A 23,163-nucleotide genomic window follows, 5' to 3' on the forward strand; every position below is an offset into this window, starting at 1 on the left:
TACACCGAAAACATAGCTACTAAAAGATTATTGAAACAAACCAACATTAATTGCTATGTTAATTAAGTGTTAAAATGTTAATGAGGGAATTTAGTAAAGGTTGTAAAGACTAACACATTTTGAGGCTAATGAGAAATGTATGCATATGTCCCATTTGGCAGGCTGAATCCACTAAATAGGGTCACTTTTGGTACAAATATTGATTTATTGACATCCCTGTGGCTTTTGAGTGTCCTTCATTAAAAACATTGTAGAGGACAGTGTGCATTTTACCAGTCTAATCAAGACCAGTGTTTACATTTACTCATGTTTTCACTATGTTAAGGTCTTCTCTCTCTTAAGCCTCAAACTTGAGTTTGTTTTATTCCACAAATCCTCAAGCCCAACCATCGTTACCTCTTTGTATGTCTGTCCTGCTTTGTTTAGAAGCAGTTATTAAGAGCAGAGTCTGTTTGAGGTTTGTTGAAAAGAAACGCTCTATTTTCATCCTGCTTGCTGCAGCAGAAACAGGAAATGGAGAGCTTTTTAAAATGAGTGCTTTAATGTCAGCACATGCTTCACTTTGTTCTTTTATTCATGGCACACGTGACGTCCTGGCAGAAGGCCATCTGTATTTCACTTTATCTCTTTTTGGGTTGACCTGGTATTGAATGTGGTGTCTATCCCTCACAGTGTTGATCATTTTTGCCATCGAACATATTATGTAATTCATCATCACTGTCATCATTCTGTCTTTTTTGCCCCCTCCCTGGGCAGCTTTTATATTTCAGTCAATGTTGGCTGTCTGTGTGGTGTCTGTACTAGCCTCAGGAGGATGTTGACAAATGTTTTCAGAAAAATATTGGAAACTATCCTTTGCTGCCATGTACTTCACACTAGACTAGTAATATTCTGAAACACACTGTAATATTTGGATTTACTGTAGCCTAGTTCTTTAACAATCAAAAACTGTTTAACAGTCTTTTTTACCTACATTTTTTCCTTTCTTGAAAACATCTCTGACCTTTTCTGTCTGAAATCTCTGTTCTGCTCTCATGGACAAACTAAGTGTTGCCACACGTGCCAACTCTTAATGTCTGCCTTTTCAGGCTGTAAAAGCACTCCAGCTCTCTGTCTCCCCACTGTGGCCTAGAGGGGATTATCCAACATGGTCAGTTCAACAACAAACAAACAGCAATCCAGTCACATGACCATCCGTTTCTCCCTTTGATCAGACAGTAGGAGTTAATCAATGGGGATTCATTTACCATGGATAGGAGGATGAGCACAAGCATAATCCATACTGTGTTACAGAATAAGGAACGCCCACCCTCAGCATTGAGTCCTACACAGCAGTGTATAGGGATTAATCCAGATTATGTGCCATGGCTATTCTTAGAAATAAATAAAAATTCTCTGGTCCAGATTAGGGCTCAAAGAATACTAAAACAGTAGGTGATGCATATTTCACCTGACTGCACTCTTTATGACAAAAGGGTACTTCAGTTATCTCACCCCATGAAACATCTCTACATGAAGGAAGCAAAACAAAGCTTCAAATAGAATCATGTGTGACTTCAATATCCCTGAAGAATTGGGTGGAGACAGTATTTAATCTGTAAGGTATATAGATTAAATATAAATAAACAAGGCAAAGGTAATTTAACCTCTGGTTTTTCTTCATGCCTGTAAACCCAGATTTAGTGTTTGATAAGAACTATGTTAAAGAGTTGGTCTGTGTCTGATCTGCAGGTGGCATCAGTGAGCAGTAACATCCATGACTCAGTGGTTGACTTTTCTGTGAAGGAGCTGTCCATTCAGCACCGCTCTGGAGCTTCCTGCTCCTCTGCAGGCTGGACAGAGGATGAACAGGAACTGCTGCAACCATACACAGCAGCAATTAACAAAAAAAGAAAATGGAGAAAAACAAAGAAAGGCAGACTCCAGATGTCAAATGCACAAAAAATGTTATATAATAATTCCATCTGACATGAAAATCTAACACATGTTGTTTTTATTTTGACATTTGTGCTTACAGGTAGGGATGGGTACCTTTCACATTTGAAACGATACGGTACTGATGCCCGATACCTGACAATTGGTACCGGTACTCAACGGTACCACTTTTCTGTACTTTTTTGTGTTTATGTGGTAAAAAAATTTAATTTATTTAATAATAAAATATTTCATTTTTCAATTTAATATAATTATTATACAGTATATAACCTTGCAACGCTGTGTTCATGTCCAGCATGGGAAAGCACCTACTCTCCCACTCCCTCACAGTCACAAAGATGCATTTAGGTACCTAAATGTGGTACCTTTTGGTTTTACGTGAATTGGTACCCGGTACTTTTGACAGAATTCGGTTGGTACCTATAAAAGTAAAATAAAAGTACCTAATTTGGTACCCATCCCTGCTTACAGGTTTGGTACACTTCATTGACCAATCACATCAGAGTTTTAAACTATGTGAATAAAAACTGAGGTAAACAACTTCCTGTTTCCATTAAATAGCATGACTGCCTTTAGTCTGTCCTGGTGGCATTATATGAGAGCAAGTAGGATTAAAAGTTTATCAAGCCTTTTCCATTTAATATCGGTAAATATGGGTATATATGGGGAGGGGGAGATCTAAAATATGCTATAGCAAAGAAAAAAGCAAAAGTGACATCTCCCATAGACTGCACCCCCTATTCTTTCACTTTTCACATCTGGCACCCCTGTGTTTTCTAAAAACGGAAGCAACTAATTTGCACAGTTCAGTGCAGATGGAGAGGATTGATCCAATCCCTTCCACCATACAATTTTCTATAAAAAAAATGTGTTAATGTATGCTTGATATTTAATAGCTCCCAGTCCAGGCTTCTTAGACAGCCATGAAATACAGGAGAGATGTCCATGTCCAACTGCAGAGCAAGCCGTACTTAATATTTGCATAAAATATCCCCAAAAGTCAACAACACAGTTTAGAGACCATATTAGCAACAGATAGGCATACAGCTGGAGGTGTCCAACTGTCACTTTAAGCAGCTATACTTGACTCCTGTGCAAATAAATCAACATGACTAACACTAAATATTCTGTGGACAAACGCACCACTGCTTGTCAGTGATAATATTCAACAACATAACACGAACAGGAGCATAGTAAGCATGTTGCACCAAACGGCATCCCAACGTATTTGTGTAATATTAGCATATATAAATACCAAGAGGCAACAAAAAACAAATACACACACTTTATAGGGACTGGATTAACTTGAGTTACCGTAAATCTGGCAGATGTCAAACAGTGTCCTACTGTTAGTCCATAAAGAAGACATGCTCCTTTAACTGCTCCAACTTAGGACTGTCTATATAATTTCATAAAGTGAGTTGGGCATTTTGATACTCTGGCATTGTCGAGATAACCCTCATGTGGCCACTTTAGGAACTGCAAGTCTTGAGGCCACTGATTTTGATTGGTTTTTCATTCGTGCAGGTTGTAGCCTGATAGAAATTAAAACGTATCATTAAAGCAGCTATGAGGACTGTCTGGAAAAGTTCGTGTTTTTTCAGGATGGAGCTCTGTTTCCCATGAGCACTTGCACCCCGTTTCATGAGAATGACTCTAATCAGGGTGAGCATTTTTTTGTTTGTTATGTTGTTTTTAAAGCAAATTAATGGAGAGCAGATCTTCTTTGAACACTCTTTTTTTTTTTATTCAAGACAGCTTTTTACCTGATACAAAGTGATGCAGTAATGTATTTATTTGTAGTTACATAGCGCTTTTGTTTGAAATGTGACAACAAGCTTACTTCATAAACTCACTTTGTAGTGTCAGGCTCCAATGCAGTGTGTTGTTACTATGTCTTATAAGATGCTGCTTCACAGTCGTTGCTGCTCAGTAGGAAAATTTAAAATCTGTTATTTAAAACAAATCAAACAATTCTTTTCCTAAACTTTTGAAGAAAGGTGTGACATGAATGATATCATTGAGGGCTCCACTTGAAACTGTTTCCTCCTGTGGGGCCCAATTTTTTGTCAAAGAGAAGTGATGTCCATGTCTGAGTACCCCTGCTTCTTTGGAGTACTCTTATCTCTCTGTCCTCTGCCTCTCCATCAGTCAGTCATGCACTTCTTGTCCTGGCACCATCTGAATAAAGAAGAGTAACTGAATGGAGCTTAGTGACTCAGCAGCCCAAGCTGAGTAATAACAACTTTATGTTGTGTTGGACTAATTGATTTTTCTCATTGCGAACCAAGTGGTAACTAACAGTGTTTAAAAAATGAATCCAATGGGAAAGTGTAAATAACAGTAGTTCTTCAAATGTCCATTACAGGCAGTCGCCAAAAGCCAAGGAATCCCCTTTTGAGTGCATTCAAGGTCGCCCATTTATCAGTGAAGTTCAACATTTCTAAAGCCTGGTACAGAACATACTTTGGTTATTTAATTCAATGCATCTTTGTTAAAGGGTTTGATTTTTCTACATTATCTATTCTGACCATCAAAGTGATATTATAAGGCCAAGAGTTTTACAAAACTGCACCTCATTAGAGGTGTAGCTAGTTTTGCTGACAGGGGGTTCAGTGGTTTTCCAGGCTTTGACCTTGACCTCACCTTTCGGTCAGTTTCTGGATTAATTTGATTCTAGTCAGATTCAGCATTCAGAAAGCAACTGCTTTTTTGGATTTGGCATGACTGAGGCTGTCTAGCTTCTGTGATGCAGACAGATCAAATTATGTATCTTACTACACTGAACTAAAATTTAAAAAGAAACAGACACTAATGTAATCAGTTATGTGACATTATTTATATCCCTGTTTTCAGAATATGTATGCTTGCATTGGTTAGTGTCTTAGCATGTCGGTCAAGATGCCAGTTGCAATCGTAGTAAGTGATTAGATTTGGCAGTAGCATAAGCCAACCTTAATGAGGTGTAATTTGTCATTTAGAGGGATTTGAGGAGATTAACAGAAGGAATGTGCTGCACCTTGACCCAGTGCCTGGGGTTAGGCCACCATTGTTACTAATGATAGTTCACTTCAAGGTAAAAGGTCTGTTGTTCCACGACCTGGTGTGGCTGGAGTGGATTGAGCTACCAAGATAGCATGAGGGACGTCCATTACCAGAATAGTTGTTTGATACAGGTTATACTCTCATTATGAACCACATTTAATGCCCAGCCATTTACTTAAGATATTTTATGGATTTGTCTTACTCTTATAGCATACATTGCTATATACAGTCTTCCAGGTTGTATACTTCAATTCATTCTTCATCTGTGCTTGAAGGCAACATATTTTATTAGCTTAGTCTTACCACGGTTGGCTTACTCAAGGGACAGGCATTTCAAGTGAAAGTACTATTTAGTGGTCCCTTGCATGTATTGAGGGGTCGCGTGGTGTTTGTTTACATTTTACAGTTATCTTAGCTTGCTATTTTCTTCATTTCTGGATAACACAGAACTAAACCTGTATTTCCAGCAACTGTTGCTAATGTGTTCTTTTCTTGTGCCATTCGATGCAGTCACCATTCTTCCATGGTTGTGTAATGAGGTTATTGAATAGCTTTGAGATACACTACAGACACTATAAGCAGGAATAAAGAAATGTGGTTCATTGAGAAAATATTAGTAATAAACAGGTTTGGTTGGTTTTGAACAAAGTAATGAATATTTGAAGCCACCAAAATCATGACCCATCCCTATCATATTAAACAGCGTAAAATCTATGAGTAATCTCTCATGTGCATGACTGAAAAACTAAAATTATTAAATTCAGTTAGTACAACAGGTTGGAGGCAAAAGGTTCTGATATTATCATAGACTGTAAAACATATGGACGTGTTTTCTGTGATGTCACCCACCTATTTCTGATACAGAGTAATTAAGCAATTTGTCGGGAGGGGGGCATATTAGAAAAGCTGACTCAAGAGGCAGGCTTTGAGCCTTCCTACTGACTGATAAAGGGCGAAAGACCTGTCAGTCACGTGAACTGTGCATCTGATCGAACACACTTGTAATCTTATTGTTTTATTAACCACTGAGTTTGAATAGAATTCCCCTCTGTTCAGTGTATGCGGATAGTGAAATTAGCATTTCAGACCCAAGCTGTTTTTTTTAATGCTGTGAAAGTCTGTTTTTTGGGGTGCTTGGTGGGTAAGTAGTTTCCTGTCTCTCTGCAGCCAGACCCAAGTGCACTATCAGTGAACTGCAACCTCTTGCACTTCTTTGTGGGCTTCATGTTTTTAAACCAGATGTTACCCCTTGGTTATTGAAAGCACAGCTAACAAGAAGCCTCAGTTGGTTGATTCAGATTAATGCAGTCTGAGAACACAGCTGACAATTAATCAGCTGAGTCACCCTGATGCCCATCTCATTCAGAATATATGCAGAACACACACACAGCACATGGCTATAAACACAGGGAGTACCCCACTTTATCCAATGCATTAAGAGATTAACAGGGTTAGCTGCTGACAGTGATCAGGGCTTGAGTCCAATACAAGAGGAAAGAATTGCAGCAGCCCCCCCTCCCTCCTTCCCTCCCTCCTTAATGCCCTTCTCAAACATATCACAGAGGGTGAAGGTTGGCGTTTGGATGGGGTTCATTGCACACTGAGGATGTTGTGGCCAGAGGCTACTGTCCTGCTCCAGCCTTACAGCGGGGCAGCTGAGCTTATCTTGTGGAGAGAAATAGAGAAAGAGAGCCATCTAGGGAAGAGGATAGAGAGAGCATGGGGGAGGGAGGGAGGGGGGAGGGGGTTATCCTGCGCCTGCTCACTGTGAGCGCAGCAAGTGCAGCTTTCATCTGCAGCAGAAACTGAGGGAGAGACAGAGAGAGTTTGAGCGAGCAAACAGTAGCTGTGAGGGGCAGTGTGAGAGCATTAAGGAAAGAGAGTTAGAAAAAAATGGGGATCATCCATTTTGGCATTTATTAACAGTTGCTAGCAGTGCTACTTCTGCTGCATGCTCCAGTTTGCACTGGGAGTATTTCTGCACAGGTCACCTCCTTCTCTTGTGGGAAAACAGAAGAACCCCAGGGAGGTGTGAATTTCTGGCACAATTGCTCAGCACTGCGGCATCTCGATACTAACGACGGAATGTAGCGCAAAGGAGGACAAAGCTGAGGATCATCCTTCCAGACTTTGGTCCCAAACCATCCATCTGTCTCTGCATCCACTCCTCCCTTCTTCCCTGAGTGCATCTCTCCTGCTCTGTGTATGGGAGGTGAGGCTTTGGCAGGCTGTCAGTCAGCATGCGGCGGTGTAAACGGGCAGCTCAGCGCCCACAACACGCTATGGACGTCAGACACTCCTCGCTGTCCTAATGAAAGGCTTCAAGCTCGCCTGGTAAGGCTCAGCAGAGAGCAAACGTTGGTTTTTGTGAGTTTTCTGGTGGATGTAACCTGTTTTTTCTGTTAAGCTCTGAGGATGTCATGTATGCAAAGCACAACTCTGTCAGGTGCTTCATGTGTTTCATCATTTCCTTTTATTTCTTGTACTCTGGCTTTAGTATTCAGCTGGTTAGACTGCAGATATATGCTTTTTACAAAGAGCACATGAAATATAGTTTTGTTCATTTATTTGCCCATGCATTTCTATTCAGTTGTATGAGAGCTTTATAGTTTGCAAAAAAGACTGCACAAGGACACAAGCAGTGGCCAGGGTAGCCAGTGTGAGCTTTTCTCTTTTTTTCTCTGTGACTGTGGCAACCCTGCTCTGCTCCTCTCTGGCGGGCTCTGTATGAGTGGAGCAGCTGAGGAGAAGCGCTCACGTGGCTGCCTGGAAAAGAGCAGGCACATGCTCTCTCCCCGTCTCTCCCCGGCTTTCACTCTGGCTGTCTCCCCCTCGCCCGCTTCCCCGTTCACTCATCACATAGACAAACAGATCCACATCCAGGTGGCCTTCCCCCTCACTTTCTTTTTCAACCTGTTTCGCTACATTATGCGCTGCCTGTGCTCACTTTTCCATCCTCCCTCCTTCCCTCCTCTCCTCCCCCTTGTGTTTGTTTATGCTCCTCCTCCTTCTGCCTGATATTTTTAGAGACGAATTACAGAGCACTGCAGGAGGAAAAAAAAAACAGAGGGGGAGCAGTTTCGGCAACGTGCGTCCTGCTTCCTTTCGTCTCACTTTCATGGGGACTTCTTTTCCCTAAAGTCTGTTTCATTCTCTCTACATTGTCTGTCATCCTCTCATTTACATCCCTCTTTCTCTGCCTTCTCCTTATTTTTACCCTCTCAGATCTTTTTGCTTAATCCTTGAGGGTTTTTTTTTTCTTAAGGCTATGAGATGGAGCTTTGAAAAATTCCTCTTGGGGCTTTGTAGCAATCATCAGATTGAGTGTATGCTGTATGTGCACATCAGTCAGTGTGTGTTGCTATTTGAGTGTGTTTGATACACAGCTTCTTTTATCACTCTGCCACACATAAACACTATTAAACCTGAGCCTGTTGTCACTTAATCTGTTTGCAGCACCCTGATAGACACAGGTTACTATCACAGTGAACAGCCATCTGTTAGCATCCCATAGTCCTACACTTTGAGGTAAGCTGGCTGGCTTGCTGTGTATAGCGTGCATGCCATGCTGCCAGGTTATATAACAGCATGTTTGTATAGTTACCTGATTGCCCACAGACAATAAAAAACACAACATTGTTCTCCAGAAGGCCTAACCAAGGGAAAATATACAAGAGCTTATCCACATTTAAGATTAATATGATCAGGTAGGGAATAACAAATGATAAGGGATACACTCCACTCGTCAATAAATCAACAGGAGGATCCAGCTGAGATCCTACTCATTTTATTAGTGTCTATAAGAGCTGCATTCTGCTCCCAGGATGATCTGCTACGTCGGCAGAACGGCGTGACCTTGGGGTCATTCTATCAATCAATATCTCAATCAGCACATTTGTTGTCCTGGGTGTTAAAGCACTCACTGTAACTGGATAAAGCAGCTTATTTATCAGCACAGGGTTCAGCGATTGAAGTGATTTAGAGCTCTCCTTATGCTTAATTGAACAGGACAACGATTCTAACAGTTCATCACTGCTGTTTGTAACTCATGCAAAGATTTGTTCCTGAGCCTTTTTGACAATTTACACCATAAACAGCCTGAGATGATGAAGATGATATTAAGGAAGTCTCCTTATAACACACAGCATCCTACAGCACGTTAAATCAATCCTAATGTACCGCGCCTGGTGGAAATCATATTGGGAGTTGTTTAAAATAGAAACACATATGAATTAAATGATTTGATTATCAGACCATTACATTGTTTGTTTTTCCATCCTGGCACAGAAAGAGCACCTTTTCAACCCTCTGGTGCATAGTGGTCACTGCGGTGGACAGTTATTTAATTAAAAGTCATTTTCTCCTAATGCAATAGATTCTATAGTCGAATTGCATATCATCCTGTGTCAAGATTTTTCCCTTTAGTGTTTTTTTTCTTTTTTTGCATCGTCTTAGGTAGGGATACACAATATTATCAGCACGTTATCATTATTGGCTGGTATTGGCTTAAAAATAAAATATTTGAAATCTGCCAATACTCTAAATTCGGTCAACAAAATAAACCGATAAAATAATGAACTGAAGCTGCAAATATTTTTGGAACTTTTGGGGTTTTTATTTGCATAGTTCAGATTGAGTAGTTATATATTAGGCTCCTGTTTTAAGTAAAACTTGGCTTTAAGCAGCAGTCTGTAAGATTAGGGATGGGTACCAAATTAGGTACTTTAATAGGTACCGTCCAAATTCTGTCAAAAGTATCGGGTACTGATTCACATAAAACCTAAAGGTACCATGTTTTGGTTCCAAAATGCATCCTTGTGACTGTGAAGGAGTGGAAGAGAAGGCAATTTTCCATGCTGGACATGACAACACAGCATTACACGGTTATATATTGAAGAACATATTAGTTAAATGTATTGTTTTTTTATTTTATTATTGAACAAATTGATACTTTTTACCACATAAACACAAAAAAGTTGATACGGTTGAGTACTGGTACCAATTTCGAGGTACCGGTCATCGTTAAGTATTGTTTCAAATGTGAAAGGCACCCACCCCAATGTAAGATACATGTATCGGACTACTTCATGCACAGTTACAACAGTTGGTTTACTTTACCCAAGTAAGCCACTTTATTCAATTTGGGTTTAATTTCTGTTCAGAATATGAAAATTACATAACAAATGTGAGAAGAGTATTCACCATAATACAGTATTCTACTTTCAATACAGAAGAGAGTTGATGATCTCTGCAGTTATGGACGCAGAAAAAAAATATCAGTATCGGCATCATTATTGGCTAAATGAGTTGTTAAATATCAGCATGTCAGATATCGGCAAAAAATTCAATATCCTGCAGTCCAGTTTTTTTTTGTTTTTTTTTCAGAAAGTTACAAATATGCATCAGTGGGCTATAAAGCCCATCAACGACAAAATAATTTGATTTAATTTAATTTAATAATTTAAGAAATTTGCAATTCTATTGTACTTGTTGCAATGACAAATAAAGTTCTATTCTATTCTATTCACAAAGTTAAAATGTGTAAAAGCATGTTAAAATGTTTTGCAAAGAAGAGAAATATAAAATTATTCATTGGATTACCAAAAGAAAACACAATTTAATCAGCTTTTATATCAAGTTCCTACAGTTTTGTGTTAAATGCTGAAGGGCATGTTGTCCATTGGGACGGAAATGTCCACAACTTTCTTAAAAAAAAAAAAAAAATCACATATTTTAAGAAAAAAATAAAGATAAAACTCTTTATGTCCTAAGAAAAAATAAAACACTTAAGAAAAAAAATCTTGACACAGGCTTTTATATTCAATGCATCAGACAGTTAACTGCTGAGATATTAGGAGGCCTGTTCAGAGTCAGAGTACCATAACTATAACATTCAGATGTCGAACTTTACATTAGTATCCCAGCCTTTACTGTATGGCTAGTATTTTCCGCAGTTGAATTAAGTGATTGTATTTTAGGTACAGGTAAACATAAATTGATCATTTATTTACGAAAACCCAGTTCTGCCTATATCAAAGGTAGCTCAGGGTAGAAATTTAAACACAGATAATATGGATACAATATGAACATGCACTGTTTGTTTTCTGGAGAAGTGAGTGTGTGTCAAGAGTTTTCAGATAACAAACCAAGCTGCACTGTGGGGGGGATGTTTGGGTTTGGGAGATATTTTTGCAGCATTACTTACATGTCAGAAGACAAGAGGGAGATAAGAAAGGAGGGAGGGTAGAGGGGGTGAGCCAGAGACCATGGGTGCAAACATGCGAGTGGGTTGGTGTGAGAGAGGGAGATTGCTCAGGATTTGGCAGTGGCCCCACAGCGGGGATGTTTGCTCTTGATATGACATTTGGTGCGACTTAAATCTGGACGCAAATACACACACTTATAAACACATGCAGTGAGACACAGATGTGCACACACAGCCAGCAGCAGCTGTAGCAACAGCAAGGCGCTGACAGCCGGCTGGAGCTGGAGTCAGAGCTTACTCTCTGCACGTGGCACAGGGGACAAGCTGCTTGTTGCTGCAGGGAAGTTCGACTGGCTGTGGGTGCACACTTGCATACAAAGTGTATATTCTTACTCTGAACTTGTCCGTTCAAGTGTTGAGCTCCTTTATCTTATTGATTTGTGCTAATCAGAGCGAGGGACTGCAGCTTTTTCTCTACTTTAAGGTGGCTCAGCAGTCGAGCTGAGACACAGGCAACAGTTTTCCATGTGACTTCTGACTTTGCATCCTCATCAGACTGCAAAAGTGTATTACAAGTGTGTGAATTCCTGTTTGTTCATGTTCATTGCATACATCCATTTCTTCACATCTAGACATGTATGCAAACCACATCTCTTATGTGCCATCCCGTGCTGAGCCACTAACGTCTCTCCAGGCTATTTTAAACTGACTTGTAAGTTGGGGTGCCTGCACCAAGATTGATATTAGCATTTAGAGTACCATGACTTTGAAGGAAAGGGCCTACGGTATTGATAGGTGCAGGTTCAGCTGATCCTCCAGATGTAACAGGTTCCTCAGATGAGATGATTAAGCCCTAAGCTTAAGCATCAGTACTCCTGTTTACTGTGCGGGTGACAAAACCATGAAATTTCCATATTTAACTGTAAGAATTGAACTCTGAGGCTTGAAACCACCTGCAGTTTTACAGATAGAGCACTGCACCATCAGAGAGGACCACAGTGGACTTGGAAGTTCACAGCAGGGACTCTGCGGTGAAGAGAAGCTGCAGAGATGTTTCCCTTCTGGCCACAGTTTATTAGCTCTCCTTCTCTTTCTCTTCTTCTAACTCTGTCTCCGGTCCCTTTCCCTTGTTTCCCCTTTTTTTAATGGCCCATCCTTCCCATAAGCCATTTGTCATAACTGATGATACAGTGCATCGTTACCTGCTGCAGTCTTCTTCCTGCAGCGAACCTAACAAACATATTCTGGCTTAAGGCTGTGAAGAAGAATGAACCATGAAACCTTTTATGCTTTTCATTTTTGCATTATTGCATTAATCCTCCTGCACATTTAGATGCTTTTCAAAGCTTTTACGGAAAAACAGATGAGTGTTAATTTTCAGACAACTTGAGAAACATTGGTCTGTCTGTCTCGATCAGCCTCATTATTAATGGACTGATTGCTGCTTTCAGGAACAGACACTTGTGTGTTCCTCTCCCTGGTGAATGTCTGAAAAGACTTCACATTAGCGTTCCATACATTTGCTCCTCAAATAAGGCCTGTCCAAACAATAACTGTGGTTTCCATTAAGCTTTTTAGAGGCACAAAGAGGGCGCCATCCGCATCCCCCTCCCCCATTGAACCATACTTTGCAACTGTAAACCAGAAAAAAAACAGCCTTTCATTTTGAACTCAGTGTCCTGTACAGTGATTGTTATGTCCATCAACTTTACCTGAAAAATGCACCTGTTTTTGTTTTGTTTTGTTTTGTTTTGTTTTGTTTTTGTTTTCTTTTTTTTTGTTTTCCTGTCATTTCTCTAACTGTCACAATGACTGTAGGCAATCATACTTAACTTTATTGACCTGTAGGCTGAAAAAAATAGTCAAGCCTCATTCCCTGCTTTTGTTAGTTGTGCCAGCATGCATTAATAGCTGTATTCAAGAGGTAATGAATAGAATAAAATAGATTGGAACAGAATAGAATAAAATAAATGCTGCATCACATCAGAAATACAATAAAGTATGAAGTGCAAAACCTTTAAGAAAATATAAATAGAACAATAAACATAGTCCTGAGCTGGACTTCTTCCCCAGTCTGTTCAGTCTTCCCCTCATGTATCCTGTCCACTCACAGGAGGTGAAATCCTTCCAATGTGGCATTTGTGTCTGGCGTTAGCTCTGTTAGCCATGTCTGTAAATAGCATGAAGCTACTCTGCCCACTGGTATTTCCTCTGTTGCTGGGTTAGCACCCTCGGCTAGCTTGTCCATCTTATTGGTGATAGATCTTACATTCCCCATTATGATGGATGGAATGACAGGTCCTCATCCTCGCCTCCTTCTCCTCAGCTCTCAGAGAACACCAGCCCTAGCACCGGTTAGCATCGACATGCTTCAGGCTGCACACAGGCACCAAATGCAAAGAGAACCAAAAAGATAAGAAAAAAAGATGAAAAAAAAACACTGAGAGCTGCGGCAACAGATAGTAATAAACCCTTTGTGAGCTAGGGATTTTTTTTAACTCATACAGTTTGATGCTTTTTGAGCTAAGCATTACAATGCATTTGCATATGAGCATGTCAGAGCTGATTTGCAATTGTTAGCCAAATGTCAACCCTGGATGTTGTGGAAATGGCACCATGAGAGAGATGGAAGGTGTGGATGACTTAATTGGAAGGCCACACAATTTAAGCCGTTAGGCTAATTGTCTGCCTCAGTGCCGTCCTTTTAGGTCAACAGAAAGTCAGGATGAGTCAGCATTTCCAATGAGGTGATCCTATCATTGGGCTTTAAAACCCCACTTCAAAACAAACAAACAAGCAGTGGTTAATGGCACTAAGAAAACATTCATATTATTGTATACAGTCTGTCCCTGTAGCTGTTTACTGGAGAATAAGAGCCCAACACAGCTCCACCTGGGCACCTGTTCTAAGACTGAAAGAAAGTTAGGTTGAGTCAGCATTTAAATTACAGCAGCCACTCTTTTCAGGTTTACAAAGCCTCTTCAAAAATGAAAGACTGATGTCAACTAACAACTCCATTATCTACACACAGCTTGTTTTTGGAGTTGAGTTTTTCACAAACTACAGGATTCAGAATCCTTTTACTTTACCAACCAATAAAGATTAGAAGAATTGACATTTTATGCTTTTTGTTGGAGCACAAATGCAGTTTTTGTCAGTGCAACAAGTGTTCAAAGGTTTAGGGTTGAAAAAAGATTCTGTGTACCTGTAGATTTCCTAACCCCTCCTTGTTTTCACATTACTCTCTAACCAAGCACAAATCCAAGAAACTCAATCCCACTGCCCAGGTCTCTCTGCCACCATGTTCACTTCCTTCCTCCTCTATCCCCTGCAGATGGCAGCCCCAGTGTCCTGTGCCACAGGGACAATGTGTCCCACAGGGGCTTAATCCGGATGCCAGTTTCCTGTCCCCTCCTGCCCCTCTCTGACATCTCCGCTGAGTCCTTGAATTACCTCACCAGGCAGACGTGTGATCTTGAATTTAAATCGGCGTGTTTAATTATAGCTTCTTTTAAAACAGGCTCCTGTACCCAGAGGTACAGTAGGTCGTAGCTCCAATGAGAACCCAAAAATTGTTCCAGGCCTGCCCAAGTGAAGTTGCCACACTTTTAGGCTAATTAAGAATTTAATTAAGCCAGAGCCTAAATGTTAAAGTTAAGCTCATGAGACTGAACTTAAATAGTTTGAGAAAAGGTAGAGAAGTGCATGAAGAACTCTGTATCTGAAAAAGAGTAGGATGGTGTCCTATCTTTCAGACTGTTGTCTTACTATGAGTGGAATAAAGATATCAGCCTATGATAACTGCATGTGTCCATGCTTTCTGCAACAGCATGGCGCTCTCTCTCTCTCACACACACACACACACACACACACACACACACCCTTCTCCAGCTTTCTCTTTCTCCCTCCAGTTGGGAACACTTCAAGTGGCAGTGCACATGAATGGCTTGACAGGCTGCCATGGTAACTGCACGGCTGGGACGCAGTCTGGCTGACAGACATTTCCGACGCAGCCAGGCATTGCCACATTGGTGTTTCCATGACGACTAAGTAAACAGCACGCCCTCCACTCAAACATAGAATTATTTGTCAGAGTCTTCAACATTTGGGATAAGATGGCTAAAATTCACACCAGACTTACTGATGAGAAAATGACATTGAATATTTTATTCAAGGCGTGTGGTCAAAGATAGCCATAACCGTTCACTGTATACAAGCTCTGTGAGCGTGTGGTCATTTTGACTATGTGCGTGTCCCTTTAGTGCAATAACAAAGAGTGCAGAGGTCCTCTAAGTAGGTCAGTTGTTGGTGTGACGCTGGGTAGGCTTATCTGGGCACACAGTGGTCCGGCTCAGTGGACCAGCTCCCTTTGTTCCACTGCATGGCTCCACTTGGCGCTCCCACAGAGGCAGCCAGCATTACTGCAGCCCCGGGGTCAAGTCTTTCCTACAGCACAGCTCAGGGCTCCCTGTGCTTCTTTTTACAGACACAGAGGTGATTACTGACTGTGCTGAAAATGGATTACCTTATGATCACCTGTTTGGCACATTTTTTTAAAGAATAACCAGTGTCGAATTAGGGTAAGGAGAGATGCCACTGGATAAGGCCTGAGTGGCTGATGTGCTGTGTAGTTTATTTTAACATTTGAGCTTCACTGAACAGTGCCAGTTTCACCATCTCAGAGTCAGAACTGCAAGGTTTGTGGATTGATTGGAAAACCAATCAGTAAAAAAACACTGCAGAAGTTATTTAAACTGCTGTAGCAGCCATTGGACATCCTGTCCAGCCCTGTGGATAAAACCTCTCAGGGTTAGGCTGACATTTTCTGGTTAGAGCAGATTGAATTGTGTGGAAGTTTGAAAAATCACTGCATCCATCTTCATTACAAGCTTTACATTTCTAAACCAAATAAGATGCAGTTTGTCTTGTTCTGTGTGAATATATATATACATTTGTAATCATTTGTATCATAGTGACATAGCTTCCATAGTTTCCAAAAGGTTTCTTTTTGGACTCAGAATTTTCTACCTCACAACTTCTGGACTGTACAATGACTGTCCCACTGTAGACGTTTTCCCATTTTAAAGAAGACAGAGCTCAGGTTTTTATTATCGAACCAATAGTTGCTCAGTTCTTCATGCAACTCCTGAGTCATGGCTGTGACTCATGGGATACATATCCACCTATTTCTATCAATATCCGTCATACACGCTGAGTTTAAAGCTCATTCTACAAAGCAAACAGGGCTCTTAAAAAGATACTGACTGATCTCAAACATCAGAAATTTTCACAAAACTGATGGAACAAAAAGTTGTTGAGACACAAAAAGATACAATAGAATAGAATAGAATATTCTTTATTGATCCCCCTTTAGCAATTTTTTTTTGTCACAGCAGCTCACGAAAAAAAACAAAAGTGCAGTAATGCGATAACAATAAAAATAGAATACAATAATAGAATATAAAAATAGAAATTTGAAGAAATATAGAAAAGTAGAAAAATATTACTATTAACATATTTATATTGGAGCGAGATATATACAAAGATTGTTTTTTGACAATGAAAATTTACAAGGAGTACCAGTTCTGCAAAGTCAATTCATGAAACACACAGCTTAACAGAGGAGAGCTTGCCTCTGACACTCTAAATCTCTAATTCATCCAATTTAGGCAAATACAAATCTGAAACTTTTTCTCTTATTTCTGCAACTAGCCTGAGGATGAAACTCAAGTTTGGCTGACTCACTTATTTTAAACCAACCATGTAAAACATCTAGATTAGTGTTGTATATATTTTTTAAATATTGCAAAATGGCTTAAGTCAAGATAACAAGTGCCTTTAACTACCCAAAATGAGGAAAGGTGTATCCTCAGCTGAAACTCACAATACTTACAGGAATAGGAATGTTGGGTTTTGTTACATCAAAAATGAAAAAGAATAAAATAAATAAAATAAAAACACTTAAAACGTGAACATACTCAATATTTCCTGCTACCAATTTTCTTTGACATATAATAAACAATTTCAAGGCAGTGGTTCAGGTGAAAGTGAAATCACACTCATGTATCTTTTAGATATTAAACAGTCATGCACTCACATGCTCAAGAAAGTATAAGAGCAGGACAGATTGAATATTTCATGGTCATAAGGAGAAAACCCTGATCTTGATACCTTAACCCTGAGGATTATAATCTCACCAGCAGGATCCAAATACCACTTATCTTTGAACCAAATGCAAAACATTTGTCCAATCCAGAAACTGAAAAACAGAGTAATTGTCAGATTCTCAAGTTTATCCAGGTGTACCTGAATGCATCACAAGTGATGTTAGCGACATGTCCTAACAGACCATAGCAGATGGGAGGATTCCATCAGCATCGCTGTGATTTTTGTCTTTGAATTTTTTCAGAAAATAGCCTGTTTGCTTTGGCTAAATTCTGTAAAAAAAAAAAAAAAAGTCTACGCTTCATTCTGGCATTAGTCAGCCCTGAATGATAAACTTGCGCCCTGTATTTGTGCTTCAAAAATCCTTTGAATTTTGCTTCCCATGGTGTAATCTTGTGGGTGTAAATTTTCTGCTCAATCACTCAGAACTCTGCCTCAGTATTGACAGAAGCTGCTTTGCAGATTGGCACGAAGCCTCTGACATGTAGACTGTGTAAATATTAGTGACAGTATTGACTGTAAATAGTTAGTAAAAGGTAATTACCTCATAGTAATGTTGTAATAATTACTCCAAATTGAATATGTTATACTGCTCAGAAGCTGTTGTTGGGTTACATCTGGCTTTAGTCATGCTTGTTGTGAACTCAGAGGTACAGGACTTCATATCCACAGTGGGTTACAAAAAAAACGCTTCCTAAGATCAATTATTTTAGATTCTTTGAATGTAGTGCTTTCACCACTATTTATCTTATTTTCCTTAGGCTTGAGGGTACCTAAAAATGTCCTTATTCATTGTTTTTTTTAGTTTTTGAAAAGATAAAATTAGGGATATTTTTTTCTAATGGTTTATAGCTTTAAAGTTTTGTTACACTGCATGAAGAAATAATTGAGTGACATCAGCCCATAGCCATGACTGTCTTTGATCTACAGAGATGCAGGACTTCATATTGCAGAGAAAAATGAGAAAACACTGACAGAAGCTAAAAAAAAAAAATAAAGAAAATAACAATTGGGATTCTGAGGGTTAAAGCCCGCTTACTACCACATTAAGCATATCACATTTGTGTGGTGTGTACATTAAATGTATGATTATTGCATTTCTTCTTTTTAACAAAAAAAACTAAACATTTTTTTTCTTCAATTATTTGTGTTTTTAAGTAAAGATTAATCTGCCTGTGTATCTGTGTTTTAAACCATGAGCTGTGTTCACCCCAAAGTCTGGTCTCAGCCATTGTGTGATTTCGAAGGAGCTTGGGCTGTAAAGTGACCTGAATGCTGGTGATGTCAGCCCCTCCATTCATGAAACATGAATAATTGAGGGAGCAGCAGGCTCAGTGCACCCGCACCAAGTAGAGGTGGAATTCAAAGTGAAAGCCATCCCTTTTCTCATTTGCTCCATCTCCGTCTCACTCCCCTCTCCTCTTCCCCTGCCTCTCTATCAGCGCGAGCGTTCTCCCTTAATTTCTGTCTGTCAGTTGTGAGTCTGCAACCTGTGAATTCTGTGAACAGGAGGGCTGAAAATCGCAGGAGAGGAGCCTTGCTTGGATACTGGCAGATGCAGTAATCAGACAGATGATCCAACGACTACCGGGAGAGGAAGAAAAGGGAGCGGACGAGGGCAGGTTGCCGGGAAGAATGGCAGCGTATCATCCCGCACTTGACAAAGAATGAGACAGAATAATCAAAGAGAAACATAAAGACGGCGCCTGATCAACAGCTGCTGCGTTTTTTCCTCCATCTACCAGGAATATAGCTTTTTTCACCTCCTCCTGCTGCGTACGCTGCCTCCTCCTTTCCCGACATCCTCCTGGCATGCTCATGAACACGTCCACCCTCCTCCCCTTTATCCCTCTTCCCTCTCTCTTCTCCTCTCTTCTTTACCCCCCCTCCTCCTCCTCCTCTCCCTCCTCCTCCCCCTGTCCTCCCTCCCATGCTTCATCCACGGCTCCCGCTGCGTGAATGAAGCTGTTTGAAAAGGGCTGATCGCTGCGGAGCGGCTCTCTACATGGCTACAACCAGGTTAGTGCCGGGAACAACAGCCTGCCTACATGCCTGCATTCAGGCAGAACAACATGGAGGCTGCGCCGTGATTAGTTTCCTCGCTCAACACGTTGTGTTTAGAGGGAGAATCCAAGAGGAGGGCATCTGCACCTCCGACCACCAGTGCCTCTTCTTTGGCAGGTGGTGTTAAGGGCGATGTAAGCTGGTTATTAGGAGATCAGCGCTGGCCGGGGAAGATCAGTGGCCATAAGCCTGCTAAAGAAAATCTCCCTGTCTGCCTCTTCCATCTTTTCCCTCTCCCCCTCTCCTCACTCTTCCTCCATTCATCTGGCCAGCTACCTTTCTTCTCCAACTCAGAGAGAAAGGAAAGTGCAGCGTGCAGTCCTTGGCATGATCCGCTGGATGAACAGCTCATTACTGAGGGCTGACTGCGAGGACATGGTGGTGTTTGAGTGTGTGACGATGGCCAACGAAGGCTGCCATTGCCTTGAGGGCTGTTACGGCGAGGTGTTGAGGGACTGTGTCTATCAGCATGGGTATGGCGGGCTCTTATATGCATGTGTGAGGGTGTGTGAATGTGCAGGGGGAGTGTATGGGTGGGGAAGGATGGGTGAGATTATGTAACACGTCCATTTGTTGTTGGTGTGATTTAATATGCAGCATTTAAAAGATTAGGCGCAGATGTTGCTAAATTTAATATTCCCAGTTAAAGAAGTGTGCAGTGTGGTGTGTTTCTGCAGTGTGTGGGCGTGTGTTCTCTGTGTCCACACGCATGCTCATGTTTATGTCTGTTTCTGTGTACTGTATGCGCAGTCTGGTGTGGGCATGCGCGGTGGATGTTGGTGAGCGTGGCCATCCTCATGGCCTTTTCAAACCAAGCAGAGCTGAAGGGCCAAAGCCAGATGGGTGTTTTCCAGGGTCAGCAAAACTGTGAAAACAAGCGAGGCCCTCAGAAAGGCCCGGAACTCTGTTCTATTGTGCAGCTGAATGATTGGACAGCTTGAGCCGGCTGGATTTAGAGCTTTAGAGCTTATTTAAAGAAAAGACTGTAACAAAGTGGTGCAAGCGACATGGCTTGTTTCTCTTTTTTTTCTTCTTCCTCTCTGTATGTAAGAGCTTGACCTACTTTGAGTGACTGTGACACGCTGGGAAATCTACTGATCACCACCTTGAAGTCAGTTGTCAGTCTGTATGTCTGTGCAGGGCTCTGTAATGCAGATGAGCTCAGTGCATGAGCCTCAGGGGCTGGTGCCTCTCGCACAATATGCAAATAAGGATGCTGTGCTGAACAAAATATGACGCTGTAGTGTTTTAATAATCCAGTGAGATGTGAAAATTGCAAGTTGCAGAGGCAGAGTGATCTCTGATTCACCCTTTGTCGCACCAGATTTTCATTGTACTCTGCAAACTTTAGCACGGAGCAAAACAAGCCACAAAAATATGTTCTCTCTTTACCTTTCAACTTTTTGGCACCTCATCTGCCAAAAAACTTTGAACTTTCTAAAGCGTTTTCTTCTTGTTTTAGTTTCAAGAGACTCTCTTATTAATGTCAAACTTGTGCAGCCAAGCACATGAAAAAAATGATCAAACTCTGAATGTTCAGTTAGGTGTTTTTGACTTGAGTAGAGCTTTCAGTTTCCATCATTACACTTGCAAAAACTAAAATCCTCATGGGCCATCATGCGTCTGTCACCTCCTCCCTTTCTGTATCTCCTGCTCAGACAGCATCTCTAACAGCAGAGCAGGTGAAGTATATTTAGTCACACTCCCTGAATATTTAAACTACTCTGTCTGCTCCCTGTTGCTATAGGGATGTTCATTTTAAGCTGCTGTTTGATTGAGCTCTGTAGTTGTACGGTAAATACTCTTATTTTCATGTTTCCCTTTGTTTGGGATAAACAATCTCAAATAATCATCAAATTTCATATGTTGAGACTCAAAAGTCTTTATAAGCTTATAAAAATGACCGGTCTGCCACGTTTGATCAGAAAACCAGCGCTGCACACGTAGCAACAGCTCTGTCTGTTTGTTCGGTCGACAGTAGAAGGACTTTTTGTGCTTTTTGTTTATTCCCCGTAGATCACAGCCCAGAGATAATGCACCAGCAGGTACTCTTACTTTATGCCGAGCTCCGAGTGTTTTGTTTCATGAAGCTATTAAGAACAAAGCAGCTGTGATAGAAGCTTTTGTCTTGTCCTGTTCAGGCTGGCACCAGCTGCATGTTCTCTCTCTGCACACCATCATGCTGGTTCAAAGAGCAAACCGTGTTGTGAATGACCGATATTGGGCTTAGTCATCCATTTGCTGATGATGGATCCTTGTCCCTATTGTTTCCTGCGTTGTATCTGGAACAGGGAGGTGAACCGTGAATTCCTCATCCGCTAAAAACAACAAGTGGGGGTTCCTGTAGCTCATGAAATCCTGTCAATTTCTGCATGGAGGGAGAGGGTGGAGTATTAGAGATGATCCTGTTGTTAATGTTTGTTTTATGTAACACATTTTTGTGTTTTTTAGTCGTTGCTTTGTTACCCAACAACAGCTTTGATCATGAAATATTTGACTCCTCAGGTAACCTTTAAAGAACTTTACATAAAGCCGTTAACTTTGTATGATGTATGTTTTCTGGGAGCCTTAGTCAGGAGAGTGAATGTATGTGTGTGCTTCCGTGTGTGTGATAAAAACTACAGTAATCTTGACTGTTTACAAAGCAGAACTGGCCCATGATATGAAGATTATCTTTTATCTCACTGCTGTGTTTGAGTGTTGCTTGTGTGCTGTTTGCTTAAGGCTTTGCATTGGTTATTTGTGCAACAACTGGAGCACAGGTAACAGTCTGCATGTTTTATCTGTAATGTGATACTAATGCTCGTCTCATTTGATTATTGATTACTGCTGCACATACACAGAAATGCTCTTAGAGCACAAGGATAAAGCATAGGAGTCAAAGCATCCCACAGTACACAATGTGTAATAAGCACATTTGACCAGAGTCAACCTGAAATTTAATAACAAGAGAAACTCCATCAGCATGCACCATGCATTTGCAGTGAGTCTGCACACATTGTACCTTCCAGATGGAGTCCTGGATACACAGATAACAAACTGGATAGTTGCATGATGCTTCTATGTAGCTAATTTGGTGGCAGTCTATGGGTTCATGCAGCTCACAAAGACCTTCTAGTTTAGGTAAAAATAAGTATATCTATATAAATAAATAAAAAGGACTACACTCCTTCTATTCAGTGTTATTTGGATTCAGAAACACACATACTACAATTATATTGACTGTACTAAACATTCTGCAGAAAAGTATTCATGGGTCATGCATTGTTTAACATTAGTTGATGTAACATACTATCATGCTTAGTCCCAGTGCAGTGAAAAGAAAGCTGCAATCATTTCTCATACTGATCCGTCAGCACTCATTCAATTGTTGATATCCATCTTGATAAACCCAGGGGTTAAAGATTATAGAAAAAAAAAAAAAAAAAAAAAGTGGTTAGTATTCCAATTTGCAACACTTGGTTTTCTGTTTCTGTGAAATGGGTATTCTATTGTCCAGTTGCTCCTTTCTTGGTAAACTATGCCAGATGTCAGTAAGACTTAGGACTTACTGATTACAGTTGGCGCTTAATTACCACTTAATCCATAATCACCTTTTCCGGAAAAGTACCAAATTTTCCATGGTATTCAGAAACTCGGTTAGTAGGTGACACACCAGGATACTTAAGGTGAAAAAAAAAAATGTGCGTCATATATTTTAATGATATGCACTCCAGCGATGGTGGATCAGAAAGTTTCGCCAATAGAAC

At 40.5% G+C, this 23,163-nt stretch overlaps 1 protein-coding gene across 18 annotated transcripts in view; it reads left to right on the forward strand.

The window, feature by feature from the left end:
* gramd1bb (GRAM domain containing 1Bb) overlaps positions 1 to 23,163 on the forward strand; it is a 213,068-nt gene that overhangs the window by 149,535 nt on the left and 40,370 nt on the right. The window contains exon 1 of one of the 18 annotated variants that reach the window (XM_074680455.1): positions 6,780 to 7,314. The exons of 16 other annotated variants lie outside the window; for them this stretch is intronic. In XM_074680455.1, coding sequence (XP_074536556.1) covers positions 7,292 to 7,314 — 23 coding nt within the window. In that variant the 5' untranslated portion in view covers positions 6,780 to 7,291. Of the gene's footprint in view, positions 1 to 6,779; positions 7,315 to 18,840; positions 19,370 to 23,163 lie in introns of those variants that run through there. One more of the 18 variants, XM_074680458.1, reaches the window with a different exon arrangement.

This window comes from Halichoeres trimaculatus, unplaced genomic scaffold, assembly GCF_033239565.1.
Source record: "Halichoeres trimaculatus isolate MK-OKI-2021-1 unplaced genomic scaffold, fHalTri1.1 fHalTri1_scaffold_9, whole genome shotgun sequence".
NCBI classification, from domain to species: domain Eukaryota; kingdom Metazoa; phylum Chordata; class Actinopteri; order Labriformes; family Labridae; genus Halichoeres; species Halichoeres trimaculatus.